General features: G+C 37.0%; 1 protein-coding gene across 3 annotated transcripts in view; it reads right to left on the bottom strand.

Annotated features, from left to right (window-relative positions):
• Positions 1-13,519, bottom strand: part of CNTN5_3 (Contactin-5) — a 31,976-nt gene that overhangs the window by 740 nt on the left and 17,717 nt on the right. The window contains exons 8-12 of one of the 3 annotated variants that reach the window (XM_051210440.1): positions 12,688-12,857; positions 10,962-11,117; positions 5,821-7,368; positions 1,097-1,300; positions 8-94 (exon numbers count right to left, since the gene is read on the bottom strand). In XM_051210440.1, the coding sequence (XP_051070433.1) occupies positions 7,228-7,368; positions 10,962-11,117; positions 12,688-12,857 (467 nt within the window). In that variant the 3' untranslated portion in view covers positions 8-94; positions 1,097-1,300; positions 5,821-7,227. Of the gene's footprint in view, positions 1-7; positions 95-1,096; positions 1,301-2,588; positions 11,118-12,687; positions 12,858-13,519 lie in introns of those variants that run through there. The other 2 variants (XM_051210441.1, XM_051210442.1) reach the window with 2 other exon arrangements.

Genomic DNA, 13,519 nt, shown 5'->3' with positions numbered 1-13,519 from the left:
AAATTACTTGATGTTTCGAAGCAATCTTTGCCATCTTCTGATCGTATACTTCATTTCGTTGATATTTTACAGTGTCCTTTATTGATTGATTTGTCTAAAATAAATGGATGTACAATGAGTACTTACATCAACATCGATGAACGACAAGCGAAAACTAAAAAATGAGCTTGAAATAGGATAGATATATATACTAATAGATTGCATAAAGGTAGCTAAGGATAACCAATCCATATCTTAAACTAGTGATAAGATAATGACTGGTGATAAAGAATTATCTGACCCCGAAAATAAGTCGAATGATGCATGAATAAACAACTTTTTATAAGACTTAATTAGATTTGTGTAAATTGAACTGAGTACTTGACAGCAATTAATCAATGACCTAGAGAGTGAGCACATGTTTACAATATCATACACTTAGATATTCCTTTTCAAGATATGATTACATGTCACAGAGGACGGGAGAAAAAATCACTGCTATGTGATTCGCGCCACAATCCATTGAGCCATTATTCGTCATATCAATACATGCAAACATTGCGGATTGTCTAGGTAGTACCATTTAGTGACAATCATTTTAAGCCAACGAATAGTGCCTAGCAGTAGATGAAATATGCCACGGTTTCCACTGGTAGCCACTACCCAACTCTGCTTAAACTTATTGAATTAAAATAAATTAGCACTTTGTTCGATGAATATTGATCGACTATTGGAGTAGTGTATATGATGTTACCAGCAAGAGTAAAGACTACACAACACTCATAGAAAGTTCATTATTCAAGTATAGAAATAACCGGACTAATTGTTATTCAACTGTTTAGTACGAAAGAAACGATTGGAAAACTTTGTTAATAGACCAACTAATGTAATTAATAAAGTGATTGTTTATTTAAACACATAAACATTGTACGAGAAAGCACTAAATATATATGCGCCACACAAATCATTCCATTTGTGTGAGGGCTGGAATACTGCTCGGGCGCCCAAACCGAAAGGATAATTGCGTAATAAATTAGTTCACAGATGAATACACACTGAAAAAGATTAATTTGGTTGAATATAAATTACGAAATAGTTATGAATAAAATAAACTCACTTGACTACTAGTTAACAATTGTCTTGAGTCATCACTTGGTGCAGTAAACCATGATGCATCATGAAGAGGTGTTGATATATCTTGACGAAATTTACATGATTTCAATGAATTAAGAACACTTGATCTAGGTAATAACTCTGTCATCCATGTATCACGTTTAAGTTTTTCACTTTTCACCGTTACACGGCTTAAACTCCCTGAATACTGAGCAGTATAAATCAAGAGACAGAATGAAGGAGAAAGCTAACAAAACTATGAGATAAAACAAAGTCGTTAAAAAGCAAGCTAATAGCACCGTTTGCAACTGTTAACCTTATCGATCGATGCCAATAGCACCAAATTAAGTATTGTAACATTTATAGTATTTCGAACGTTGAATGTATAATCCATAAAATTATTAATGAAAAATGAGTGACGTGCTTCCTCTTAAAGGTTAGAAAGCCTGAATGTCACTCGTCGAGTTCGCCGTTTTAAACTTTGTTACAACCAATTTTAGTTTGGTTAATCATAAAATATCACTAACCTCTACACAAAAATGTACATTAAATGTAAATCCATACATTTGTATCATGTAAATGAGTTCTATAAGCCTCTTTATAATTTTGATGACATAAATTGCAATGTAAAGTTATTAATTGAGACATATCTAACAATAAGGATTTGATATAAAGAAATCTAATACGTTTCACTAGCAGAAGATGAAATGTAATGTTGTGATATGATCTAGTGATAACAAATACTCATTAATTATTGACTCAAACTTCCAAACGAACCTATTTCAAAGACAATATGACCACTAGTCAGGAGAATAAGATTTTTATTTGATAAAGTAGTATCGATAAGATATCATGAAAAATTTAAAGATATCAGATTTGTCAGCGACGTCATTCGCTAATAAATTATTACTTGGTTGTTAAGTTAACTCACCGAATCATATCAACCACTTTAAAAAACAAAAACGTCGGTAATTGATGGATGACTTTAGAGTCTCTAAAATGACCTTGAGAGTGTCAACCTAATAACTAGGACTAAATGAGGGTTATAAACCAGTGTGAGGAGCTAGAGTTACGATTTGTTTTATTTATTTATTTGAACACATAAACAGTGGTACAAGAGGGCACCAAATACACATACTCCACACAATAACAACGAAACCAGTAGCGGTTATCATTGATTTGTGTGAGGGCTATGAGACTTCCCGGGTGCCCAAACCGAAGCAGGTGACTTTCTTAGGGGGCCACACCCGGAGCCTTCGAGCTGAAGGTCTAATCCGCATGGCAATGGAGCAACTTTAGGAGATGCAGTCCCATGGTAGCCGATGACCAACAATTGGTCCATACGCTTTTTCTTCCTTCAGAATACTGGAGCCCATGTGCACCATTGGTTTGAAATGAGGGTTTCCCAACTCCCCTAGGTAGACTCATCGTGTCAACCCGCCCGGTTAAATTGCCAGATATTCGCTTTTCGTCCTCCAAATTTCATAAACAACAACCCTGCTGCGAGAAAGTAGTGAGTAGGAATTCTGTGGCAGTGGCTGTATACGCGTGGTCATTTGAGAGGAAAAGTGGACCCTCTTCACTCTCGACCGTAGCAGGGAACTTGGGGGCGTTGCGCGTCGTGGTAATAGGTGTTCGGGCATACGTAACACGTGGCCAAACCATCTCAGTCTATGAAGATCCACAACCTCATCAACTGATTTACCATCATTACCTAATACCCTGCGTCTAACCTCACTATTACTTACCCGGTGATCCCAACAGACGCCAGCAATATTTCTAAGGCATCTGTGGTCAAATATTAGTAGCTTACGGGTGTCTTCTACTCTTAAAGGCCATGTTTCGTTGCCGTAAATTAAAACAGAATGGACTGCCGCGCAGTATACTCGTCCTTTTATTGATAGACGGATATCTCGCCTTCGTCATAGGTGACATAAGTTGGCAAAAGCCAAGCGAGCTCTTCGAATCCGTGCTGAGATTTCGTCAGACACCAACCCATTAGGGCTGATCAGACTTCCAAGATAAGTGAAGTTGTCAACGCGTTTGACTACTTCACTCCCTATCCTTAGTTCAGGTGTTGACGCAGACCAGTCCTGAAGCAACAACTTGCATTTAGAGGGAGAGAAGCGCATTCCAAACATGCTGGCATTGTTGCTTAGTACTATCAAAAGACTCTGCATTTTATCAGCGTCTTCACCAAACAGGAATATATCATCTGCGTATTCTAAGTCGATAAGTGGACCTCCTGAAAGGAGATCAATACCCGAGAATTCAGTCGACGAGAATGTTATTTTCATCAGTAGGTCTATGATGAAGTTAAACAAAAATGGAGAAAGTTGAGAGCCTTGACGGACACCACTTGAGCTTGCAAAAGCAGATGACAGTTCGCCATAAGCTCTGACTCGACTGGTAGTGTTCGAGTAAAGAGCCTTTACAAGGTTTATGTACTTCTGAGGTACGCCTTTCAATGACAGGGTATCACAGAAACTCTCAGTCTACAGAGTCAAATGCTGTTTTTAATTCAAGAAAAACCATCGTTGTCGGACGTCGATAAGCATGCTTGTGTTCTAAAACCTAACGAATGGTGAATATGTGGTCGATGCAGCCACGACCAGGTCTGAAGCCAGCTTGATTCTCTCGTGTTTGCAGTTCACGAGTCTTAGTTAGGCGTCTGATAATTATCGAGGCTAGTATTGTAGATACTATATTAGTTAAACTAATCCCTCTATGGTTGTCACAAGATGATTTTGACCCTTTCTTATTTGTTAGGACGATAAGTGATTGTGACCAGTTAGATGGGATAACGTCTAACTCCCAGATCTTAGCTAAAATATTAGTCAACCTAAGCGCTAAAATTGGACCACTATAATTAAATACCACTGGAACCAATCCATCTGCTCTTTCTCGACTTCGGATTGGAATCGGGGGACCTACGTTTAGCTTTATGAAGTACAGAAAGCTTTCCGTAAAACTCATCCGTCACTTCATCCGGACTACTGTCAGTGGGAACGTAGGCAGAAACGACGAAAAGACAACGACGTATCCCTATCCTTTCGAGTTCTTATGGAGCCGTTCAGCTGAACAACACTTAGATGACTGTTAACGGGAATCCATTCTAATGGTGTTTGTTCTGCCCTCGTACTCAGTGCTACGTCTACACCCGCCAGTCCACGAGAACTAGCCATCGGGTCGCCAGATATACGGAGGGTGTTTCTCGTCGGCTCCCCGTTTTGGCAAGGTGAGGTCAAGTGAGTGACCACACTAGGACCCTGTATGTGTGTTTCGGAGACATAGCATACATCAATAGTATGAGATTCTAGGGTTTCAGCCAAAGAGGGTGCGTACGTTGAAGGATTCAATGTGTAGTTTGGAGCGAGGTTTCAGTAGACCTGGGGCAGCGTTTCGCGCACTAGAGTCGTTGGCCATGGTGACACTTGCGAAGGAAGTTTCGAGTTGAAAGTCGAGGTAGGAGGAATAATAGAAAGTGAGGAGGGACACTGAGTATGAATACAATGATCTTGAGTGCTGCTAGAGGTATGAGGGCAGTTATCACTTCCCGGTTGCCCACACCGTGGAAGGGTTCTTCTGGAGGTACCTGAGAAGGAAATTGGTTTAGGGGTTATCTTAGTGACCTGAGAGCACAACCACGATGCCCAGGGGACAACTACTTGAGGCCGGACACATGACATTTTCACGAGTAGTTTTCGTGTTAGCTCCGTACTTGTTGATACCTTACCACCAGAGACGGATATCCGTGGGATAAGTTGAGGCGTGCATTTCTAGGGCCGACCTTTTCTAACCCCACCCCTCCTTGTAGGAAGGCAGCATCGCTGTTATGCTGGTTTTCTGAAGGAATCACCATACTGCCGTCGCACCTCTATACAGTAAGAAGTACGGTTTCGCTCTCGTACATCGGGTTTACTGCTTTTAGTCTTACCGCTCTTCAACCGACTTGTCTGGCATGGTAGGACCTTGAGGAACGATTGTCTCAGCCAGTATAGCCCGATTGGTTCATCACGATAAGCAAGCTCGACCACCATACCAAGGTAGCAACAACGATCGGGATTTCGTGGAGTAGGGGCTGCGAACTAACAATCAGAGGTTACTTCAACAATCAAAAACTTCGTGCATTGATCCCAAGTTTTGGTTATCCCTAGTAATGGTAAAAATAGTTGAGTTTTTGCCGTAAATATCATTACAAAATACTTTTTGAAAGAGCTAAGTTATGAGGTTAATAGATTATTTAGAACTGTTGGTTTCATAATTTTTCCAGATGAAAAGAAGACGATCGAATTTTATCTGTACTAATAACAGGATATCGATCAAAAACAACATGCAGAAGACAATGTCACTTTGTCAACCAAACAGCAGACAATTTTATGGATCTTCAAAGTAGATGTTTATTAGTCCCACAAGAATGACTAGTTTCAAAACACCGGTATTTAGTGTTTACATAATCATGTTGTATACTGAGAGGAAGCGGAGAGTCTCCAAATAGAATTACGAAATTTGAACTGTTACATATTTATCTCTTATAAACCCAATATTCATGAGATTAATAGGTTAACTAAGATGTTTACAACGAATTTCTTGGATGATATTCAACTAATAAATGATATTCTGTGCAATTCGCCAAAGAAAAGTGATATATAAAATATTTACAAGCAAACTTGAGAAAAAAGAATTTCAACTGAAAGTGATACCTGAAACATAAAAAAAGCAACATACACCAGATTTCAGATGCCGCCACTCTTCTCTTATTTCTTGTCCCGGTAGTAAAGGACCAATAGTATCAATCTCTTCAAAGTTAGTGGGAGATTTATAATTGACTGATTCCGACTCTTTATTTAATTTCTGTTTGAATAAATCAGAGGGTAATGCAGGGCCTATCCCAGTGGATGGAACAAGATCATCAGGCTGAAAAACTGGTCCAAACACTCGATCGTCATTTTTGGAATCCGTTTTTCTAGACATGCCAACTTTATTATACCTAAGTAATATATTGAAAATTACTATTATAATCAGTACTTCACTTACCTATGACGAATCATATTACATAATGAGTTATTATTAGTAGGAGTTAATCATATTGTTGTAAGTGGAAAAAACCTGCTGTATAGTGATTATTAATGACGCATGAACGCTAACAAGTGCTGTAATCTCACTGTTTCAACGTTTTGTAAGAACAACCATATTTCGTGTTTGCACATCAGATTGACTTTGGATAGATCATGACTATAAACCATGAACCATTGGACATGTTTTATACTGATATAGGGCTCATCGGAAGTGGTTATCAACAACTGGACCAGGAGTAGAACCCATGACCTACTGAGCTCATGACGAGCACTTATCTCTCAGATAATTGAATTACCATCCAACGGTTAATACGTCTAGCTTCAGTTAGTTATTAATATTCATCCAAGGGATTTTTAGATTTCAGTGGTTGTTTAATCAAGATCAGTCTAAGATGCAGAATTACAAAACCCGGTCATCGCCACAAAACTCATTTAAGAATGCGTAAAAATAAATCAGATGCAAACATATCGTGTTTATTTCTTCTTATTCATCTTGAAAGTTTTTAAATCGAGTTTTCTTCTTGATGAATAGTTAAATGTGATGCACATTACAAGCATAAAGCACTTCCATTGGATAACAATTCCCATTTCACATAAAAATACGGATTGTTATCCAGATTAGTTTAAATCGGGAAATAAGATTTCCAGATATACAAATGTATGATCTAGAAATGCACATAAATATTATTACCGAATCGTCAATCAAGCACAGATTTATAAACTTTGCATCGGCTCACACTGTACAGTATGAGAGCTAATGATACTAATTGCTTACTCAATCGACAGTACGTAGAGCTATATAGGCGTTCATCAGTTGTTTTAAACACACACACACATACACACAGATTATGATAAGAAATAATCTACTATCGAGATTATTATTATTGATTTTTCAAAACGAAACAGCTTATGTACGGAAATCAATACAATACGTCAAAACAGTGTAACAATCATGAAGATAAACAAAGGAATAAAGAAAATACATTTTTAAAGACATTGGGAGTTAAGAAAATGTATTAGTTTCGAATTATGTCCATATAGTCCTAGGAAAAAAGATTTAAACGAAATATGGTATTAACTTTTGATACGTGACAACAAAAAGTATGAGTAGAACACCGGAAATATAAATTTGTAATAAACGCAACTCAGTTGGGAGATAACATTTATTTACTGAATAATTTGTGGACGATATTGAAAGCTGTAAAACAAGAAAGATATGAGGAAATAGTAAATATTGCAAAAGAAAGTAATCAGCATTGTTTATTATCACAGAATCCAACTTTATAAATGATATTAGTGTAATTTCTAAAAAAATACTAAATACTCTCTCAATTAGCTGTAAGGTGGTGGAGGTAGTTGACGAAATCACTGAAACCTAGGTTTCACGCTATTTAGCACTCATCAGCAAGGTGTACCTGTAAGTTTAACGGACTGATACTCACTGAAGGATTTAACTCTGTATCACCTATCCAAGGTTTCCCGTTAACTATTTTCAACCACTATTTTACAGCTCGACACAGTGCACGAAATGCTAAATCACTTAGACTAGTAGCCACATTGCAACTTGACTGATAGAATTCGACCAGAACTGAGGAGTTGACAAACAATATTGGTCTCTATCCAGTGATCAATCGATCGTTTATCAATTATTAAGCAACACATTCACATCGATCTAACCTATTTTTTAATCTAAAAAGGAGGTAGTATAATTGCACCGATAATGCAAGGACGTATACGCAGTAAAAGTATAGGTAGCTCACGCATGCGCGTATTGATTTAATGAGTTATGTGCTGCACCTATATTCGTTCTGGCTATATTTAAATTCATAAAGCGAACTAATGGTATGTGCGTTATTTTGTCACAGTTAGGTCTAGACGATGGCTAGTCAGCTAGACAAACTTACATTCGAGCCTGGTAAATATTCGCATAGATTCAATTTGCTCCAAAATATTACCATAATGGGATGCCAGAGTAGTGATAATGTCAGTGGTAGTAGAAAAGGTTAGGCACAGAAGACACGATTCGGAAAGAAAATATGGATTCATGGAATAAAACAGGACATTTTATGATAGTTAAGAAACATATGATTGGTATGATGGGATGAGTAGTAGGGTGAGTATAACTCGTGTAAATATCATATGGAGAATTTTTATTTTTGTTGAATATTTAGTATACCTTTGTACTTATTTTATGTTCTCCTACTGTCAATCTTTTGTTTGACCCATAAATCGTTGTTTATTTTTTTATTTCATCGCAACACATAAATATTGGTATAAGAGGGCACCAAATACATATGCGCCACACAAATCTCATTTGATTTCTGTGAGGGCTGTGATACTGCCCGAGTGCCCAAACCGAAGCAGGTGGTTTTCTTAGGGGACCACACCCCGAGCCTTTGACCTAAAGGTCTAACCCACAAGACAGTGGAGCATCGTGAGGAGATGCATTCCCATGGTAGCCGGTGACCAACAATTGGTTCATACACCATTTGTTCCTGCAGGATACTAGAGCCCATGTGCACCATTGGTTTGGAATCCGGTCAAAGCGCCGGACATTCGCTTTTCGTCCTCTCATTTTCGTAAACAACACCCCCGCCACGAGAAGGCAATGAGTAGGACTTCCCTGGCAGAGGCTGTATACGCGTGGCCGTGTGAGAGCATTTCGAGAGGGAGGGAGGGCCCACCCCACTCTCGGCCACACCAGGGTATTTATTATTATTATTATTTATTATTCCAGATTTATCATTAATTAGTCAATTCTCTATTAATCCGGTTTCGGATCACTTATAACTACTTTATGTACACATTGTATCAACTTAATTGTGTTGCTGTGTTTAAAAATTTCAGTTATATTATCGTATGAGTTTTGAGTCATAACTGAATCGAGTGATATGAGGAACTAATATGCTTTCGATCTTCGCCTTCTGAATGGTCACTTTTTTAGGAGCTCGAGGATGAATAAACATAAAGGATGCATGCGTCAAGTGGTAAGTAGGTTAGCGATCCTACGAGGGTTAAGGATGAATAAATCGGTAATGGAACTAGAGATCATACAACTACCTTCTCGATATTACGGCCCAATCACACTGACTATACTGCATTCTAATCAGACTCAAATTCGATATACTGAATGGTCAGTTTTTTAACCAATCAGTGCTAGTGGACGAAATGAGATGATAGAAGACTTTTATATAAATTTTATATAAGCTCTAGTGTTTTTACTGATATCTTTCTTGTCCGGACTAATGGACCTTATTTTATTTGCTTTTAATTCTTGTTCCGATTTGAGAAACGTCTAACAAATTCAAGTGGTCAGGGAATACTGAACAATCGAAAAAATCAATTTATTAGACATTCTTGAAATGACCAAACAAAATTTATTTCCTATTAACTAAAGATTTAGAAAACGAATTTGGCTTATATAAAACAAACTATTGACAATGCAACTCCGTAATCAAGTTTATGTTAGTATGTTGTACTATCCGCCTAAACAAATACAAAATGAATTTGATGGGGCTCGAATAAGTAGTCATATATTGAGATGACTTGTGGTTTACCCACTAAGCCGCCTCGCTATAGTGTTTTGAGAAACTATAGGATATGAAATACGGTAACGACAGTCACTCTTGTAAAATACCAATTACAGAAATCTGAATTAATCTCCTTGATTATTTATTTGAGACTCTTTTAATTTTAGTGAACCTAGAACAAAAGCAAATTGTATCGGTTGTATGATAAAGTGAGGTCAGTTACGCGTCATTTATTAGCTGAATCAACTAAAAGACTAAAATTTGTAATGCTGTCACATATTAATCGAGGTAGAAATTGTACCACTGGGCGCCTACCCAGTTTTTTTTTAATGGGCGATTATTTGCTGAGATTTGAAGGTCCCGAGTTTGATAAATGACGAGGCCTTGAATGAACGTTGATGTATAGCGCATAATGGGATGAAACAATTGCCAGGTGTCCCCCAGCTTTTGGTGATACAACATAGAGATTAGACCAATCTGCACAAACCCCTTCAACAAAGATTGAAGTAGTTGATTTTTCTTACTAAATATTTCTTCATTTAATTTGTAATGGTTCGAATTACCTCTACCATATTTTGACTAAAATTTGATCAGAGTTGGGATATGTGCATCCCGAGAAAATCGCCTAAAAATAGCCATTGTGACAAGCTTACATAAAATAGATGGAATGTTGCTAGCAGTGAAATTTTAGAGGTTCATTTCGTCCTATTTGAGACCCGTCAGCTGGATGTACCTGCATACTATGTCCTCTTTGGTACTAAAACTCAGTAGCACTCCGAACGATAACACGTCATCAACTTAGGCTCTAAGTTCAAACAGTTACTCACTTGCGCAACAGATTTGAGTTTTAATTCAATCTATAGTGGTTTGAATTATCCCGTTGTTGATATTTTGACTGAAATTTGATCAGTCTTGGTACATCATCTCTGAGATCCAGGTACATCCAGCTGATGAGTATCAAATACGATGAAACACGCGATCTGGATTTCACTGCTAGCCAAATTTTACCCATTCTAAGTATAAATATTTCCTGATTTTATTTCACGATCACTCATCTTATTATTTCCACTTTATCGATTCTCACTTTGTTCAATTTCTTTCGTCATTGATGCTTTGAATAAAGCATGGTATAGATTAAATTATTGTCTATGCATATCATTGTAACTTAATCAATATTGTTCATGAATTAATTAAAGTCAGTTGAAGTAGGAATAACTCCGGTAAATTGCATATATTACGGATAATAATCCAATTAATATACCATTAGAAATCCAGGATTTGCGAGATTTCTCCAAGAGAAGCTAGCAACTGACCATTCCACAGCAGAATCCGATTGGTTACCGAATCGATGTGACATTTTACATGAGTAATGTGTATGACCAGATAGTATTAGTCGTGGACGAAGAGATTCCAGTAACTAATTTTATAAAAAAAAGAATGATATAATTATAATTCCAACAGCAGGGATGAAGTTTTGATATTGCTCAGATTATAGTCATAAATAATGTTGACATTTTGGAACGAGAATTCAACATTTTGCGTTCAAAACTATAAATTACCGCCACAGTGACAGATATCAAACTAGCAATAACTGATAGTCGATGTTTGTACATGAAAGCCGAACTTCTATGAATTAAAATTCCGACTTAAAATTGGTACTGACTATTTTGACAATAAATGATTATCCTTTAAAAGTGGTTTACGTGTAATATACCAAAAAAGTTCGTTTAACACTAAAATGGTGTGATGTCATAGCCCTCACACAAATCAATGATAACCGCTACTGGTTTCGTTGTTATTGTGTGGAGTATATGTATTTGGTGCCCTCTTGTACCACTGTTTATGTGTTCAAATAAATAAATCATCACATACCCCCAACTATCAACAACCTAGATAGGCAATTTTAATGTAGATGTAGGCTGGAAGAAATTAGGGGGTGGTCAATCCAAGACTCAACAACAGTTCATGTAAACATCGACAACTGGACTAAGCCATGTAGGTATGTGGAGCCTAATTGGTTGGGGTCCGTGAGATTATCGAAACCCTAATATAACTCAGAATCGTACTTAATGGTGTAGGAACATTCGCTTTTAGTGTCTCACGAGAACGTGAGCCTTGAAATCTCCTTATACATTTTTTCTATACTTAGTCCTCGATATTATTGCTATTAACACAGTTTCTACTCCTACACAGGGATCTATCTTAATAATTTTAACTTGTTCTGGTAATCTGGTGTGGCAACTTGAACTGATGCCCATATGTGTCAGGTCCCATATTGGATGACAAGGAATGATATTAGTTGGAAAACGGTTGAGAAACTAGGACAAAGACCAAGGTGATCACGAACGGCCTGGTTGTAGGTAGAGGTTCACCAATGCCCATCGACTTGAAGCCTTGGAAGATTCCTAATCAGGCTCGGCCAGGTGTGTAGTACTTTTTAGTGAGCAAATCCTCAAACTAACTCTTGAAACAGAGCGGTTAAGGCCTTCAATTTACAGTCATTAGACTGCAGGTATGAACACCGCTCGACTTGGATCGTTAGCCCTTGTGCTTAGAGTGTGGTTTAAAGTCAAGTACAGAAATCTTTGACTGGTAAATGATTTATCAGTCAGATTAGGATGAAATTCAGGACATAAATTACACTGAAAGTGTTTTGTATTGACTTGGGACACATAAGAAGTGTCCACATAGCGACAGACTGAAATTTTAGGGAGAACCTTCTGTGAAATATGGTGTCAATAACAAACCAGAGTCAAGCAGTTATTTTAAGGTAACTGGATCGCATTGCCTGGTTTAGTGTATATTTTCGGAGGTTATTTCAAAATAGAAACAGATCAATAAAGCATAAAAATCTAATTTGAATGAATGTGTAACCGATTTTACAGGTAAATAAAGCTTGTTTTTGAAGACAGGTAATATATATGAACTTAAAAATTCATATTATTGCATTCAAAATATACAAAATACTGGTGAAATTCGGGACGTACTTGTTTTGTTGCCTCTTTTGACAGACAATCAAGTTTCGGTCTGTTTACAGTTTTTCTCAAGTGTTTAGGCATAGCATCCATTGGTTTTGTAGAGCATCCACTATCAGAGGTGCGATATAGGGGGAAATGTTGCAAAATAACCGGACGTGAATAGACGAAAGAAGATGGATCTGAAATAAGAGGAAATTTGGGTAAAGTGGGACGAGTATAACAATAACACTTCTGAAAAAGCTAAACATTTACACAAATAAATGATGATCACATGTTTGAAGAGAAATAAATGGTTACACTAAAAGGTACACACATTTTACACAAGTCAACTAGACAGATAATACTAATAACGAGTACAGTACAACTAACCTAGCATCTCAATAATCATATTATATCTTATACGTGTTGTTCTAATTTCCACAATGGGAATCTTTAATATCATTTTTTGACATGTTAAAGATGCATCAAGAAAAGCTTTCTCTGTTTTACCTAATATTTATTCAGTTTGAAGAAAATATACATTATTGATTATAATAGTATGACCATACATTGATAATGAAAATGAATTCACAGTTAAAAGCATTTAATTTTGAAGAAAGACAATTGTGTATCCTATTAATCATCCGTAATCAGAGTAAAGCTGTGTAATACTTTAACAATAAGAAAATTACAAAGAACGGTTTCTAAATCCCTAATGTTTTGTGGTGGTTTATCAGTTCTTTGGCACCTAGAAATCGATTAATGACCATACGGAATGAAATGGTTAATCAAGGTGGTCACTCCACTTCGAGAACTGTCACGAACTCTAGTGACTAGCGAGATCTCAGTAAGGATAACAATA

The sequence above is a fragment of the Schistosoma haematobium genome, chromosome ZW (assembly GCF_000699445.3).
Source record: "Schistosoma haematobium chromosome ZW, whole genome shotgun sequence".
Taxonomy (NCBI): Eukaryota; Metazoa; Platyhelminthes; class Trematoda; order Strigeidida; family Schistosomatidae; genus Schistosoma; species Schistosoma haematobium.
This window is presented reverse-complemented; position numbering and strand designations above follow the sequence as displayed.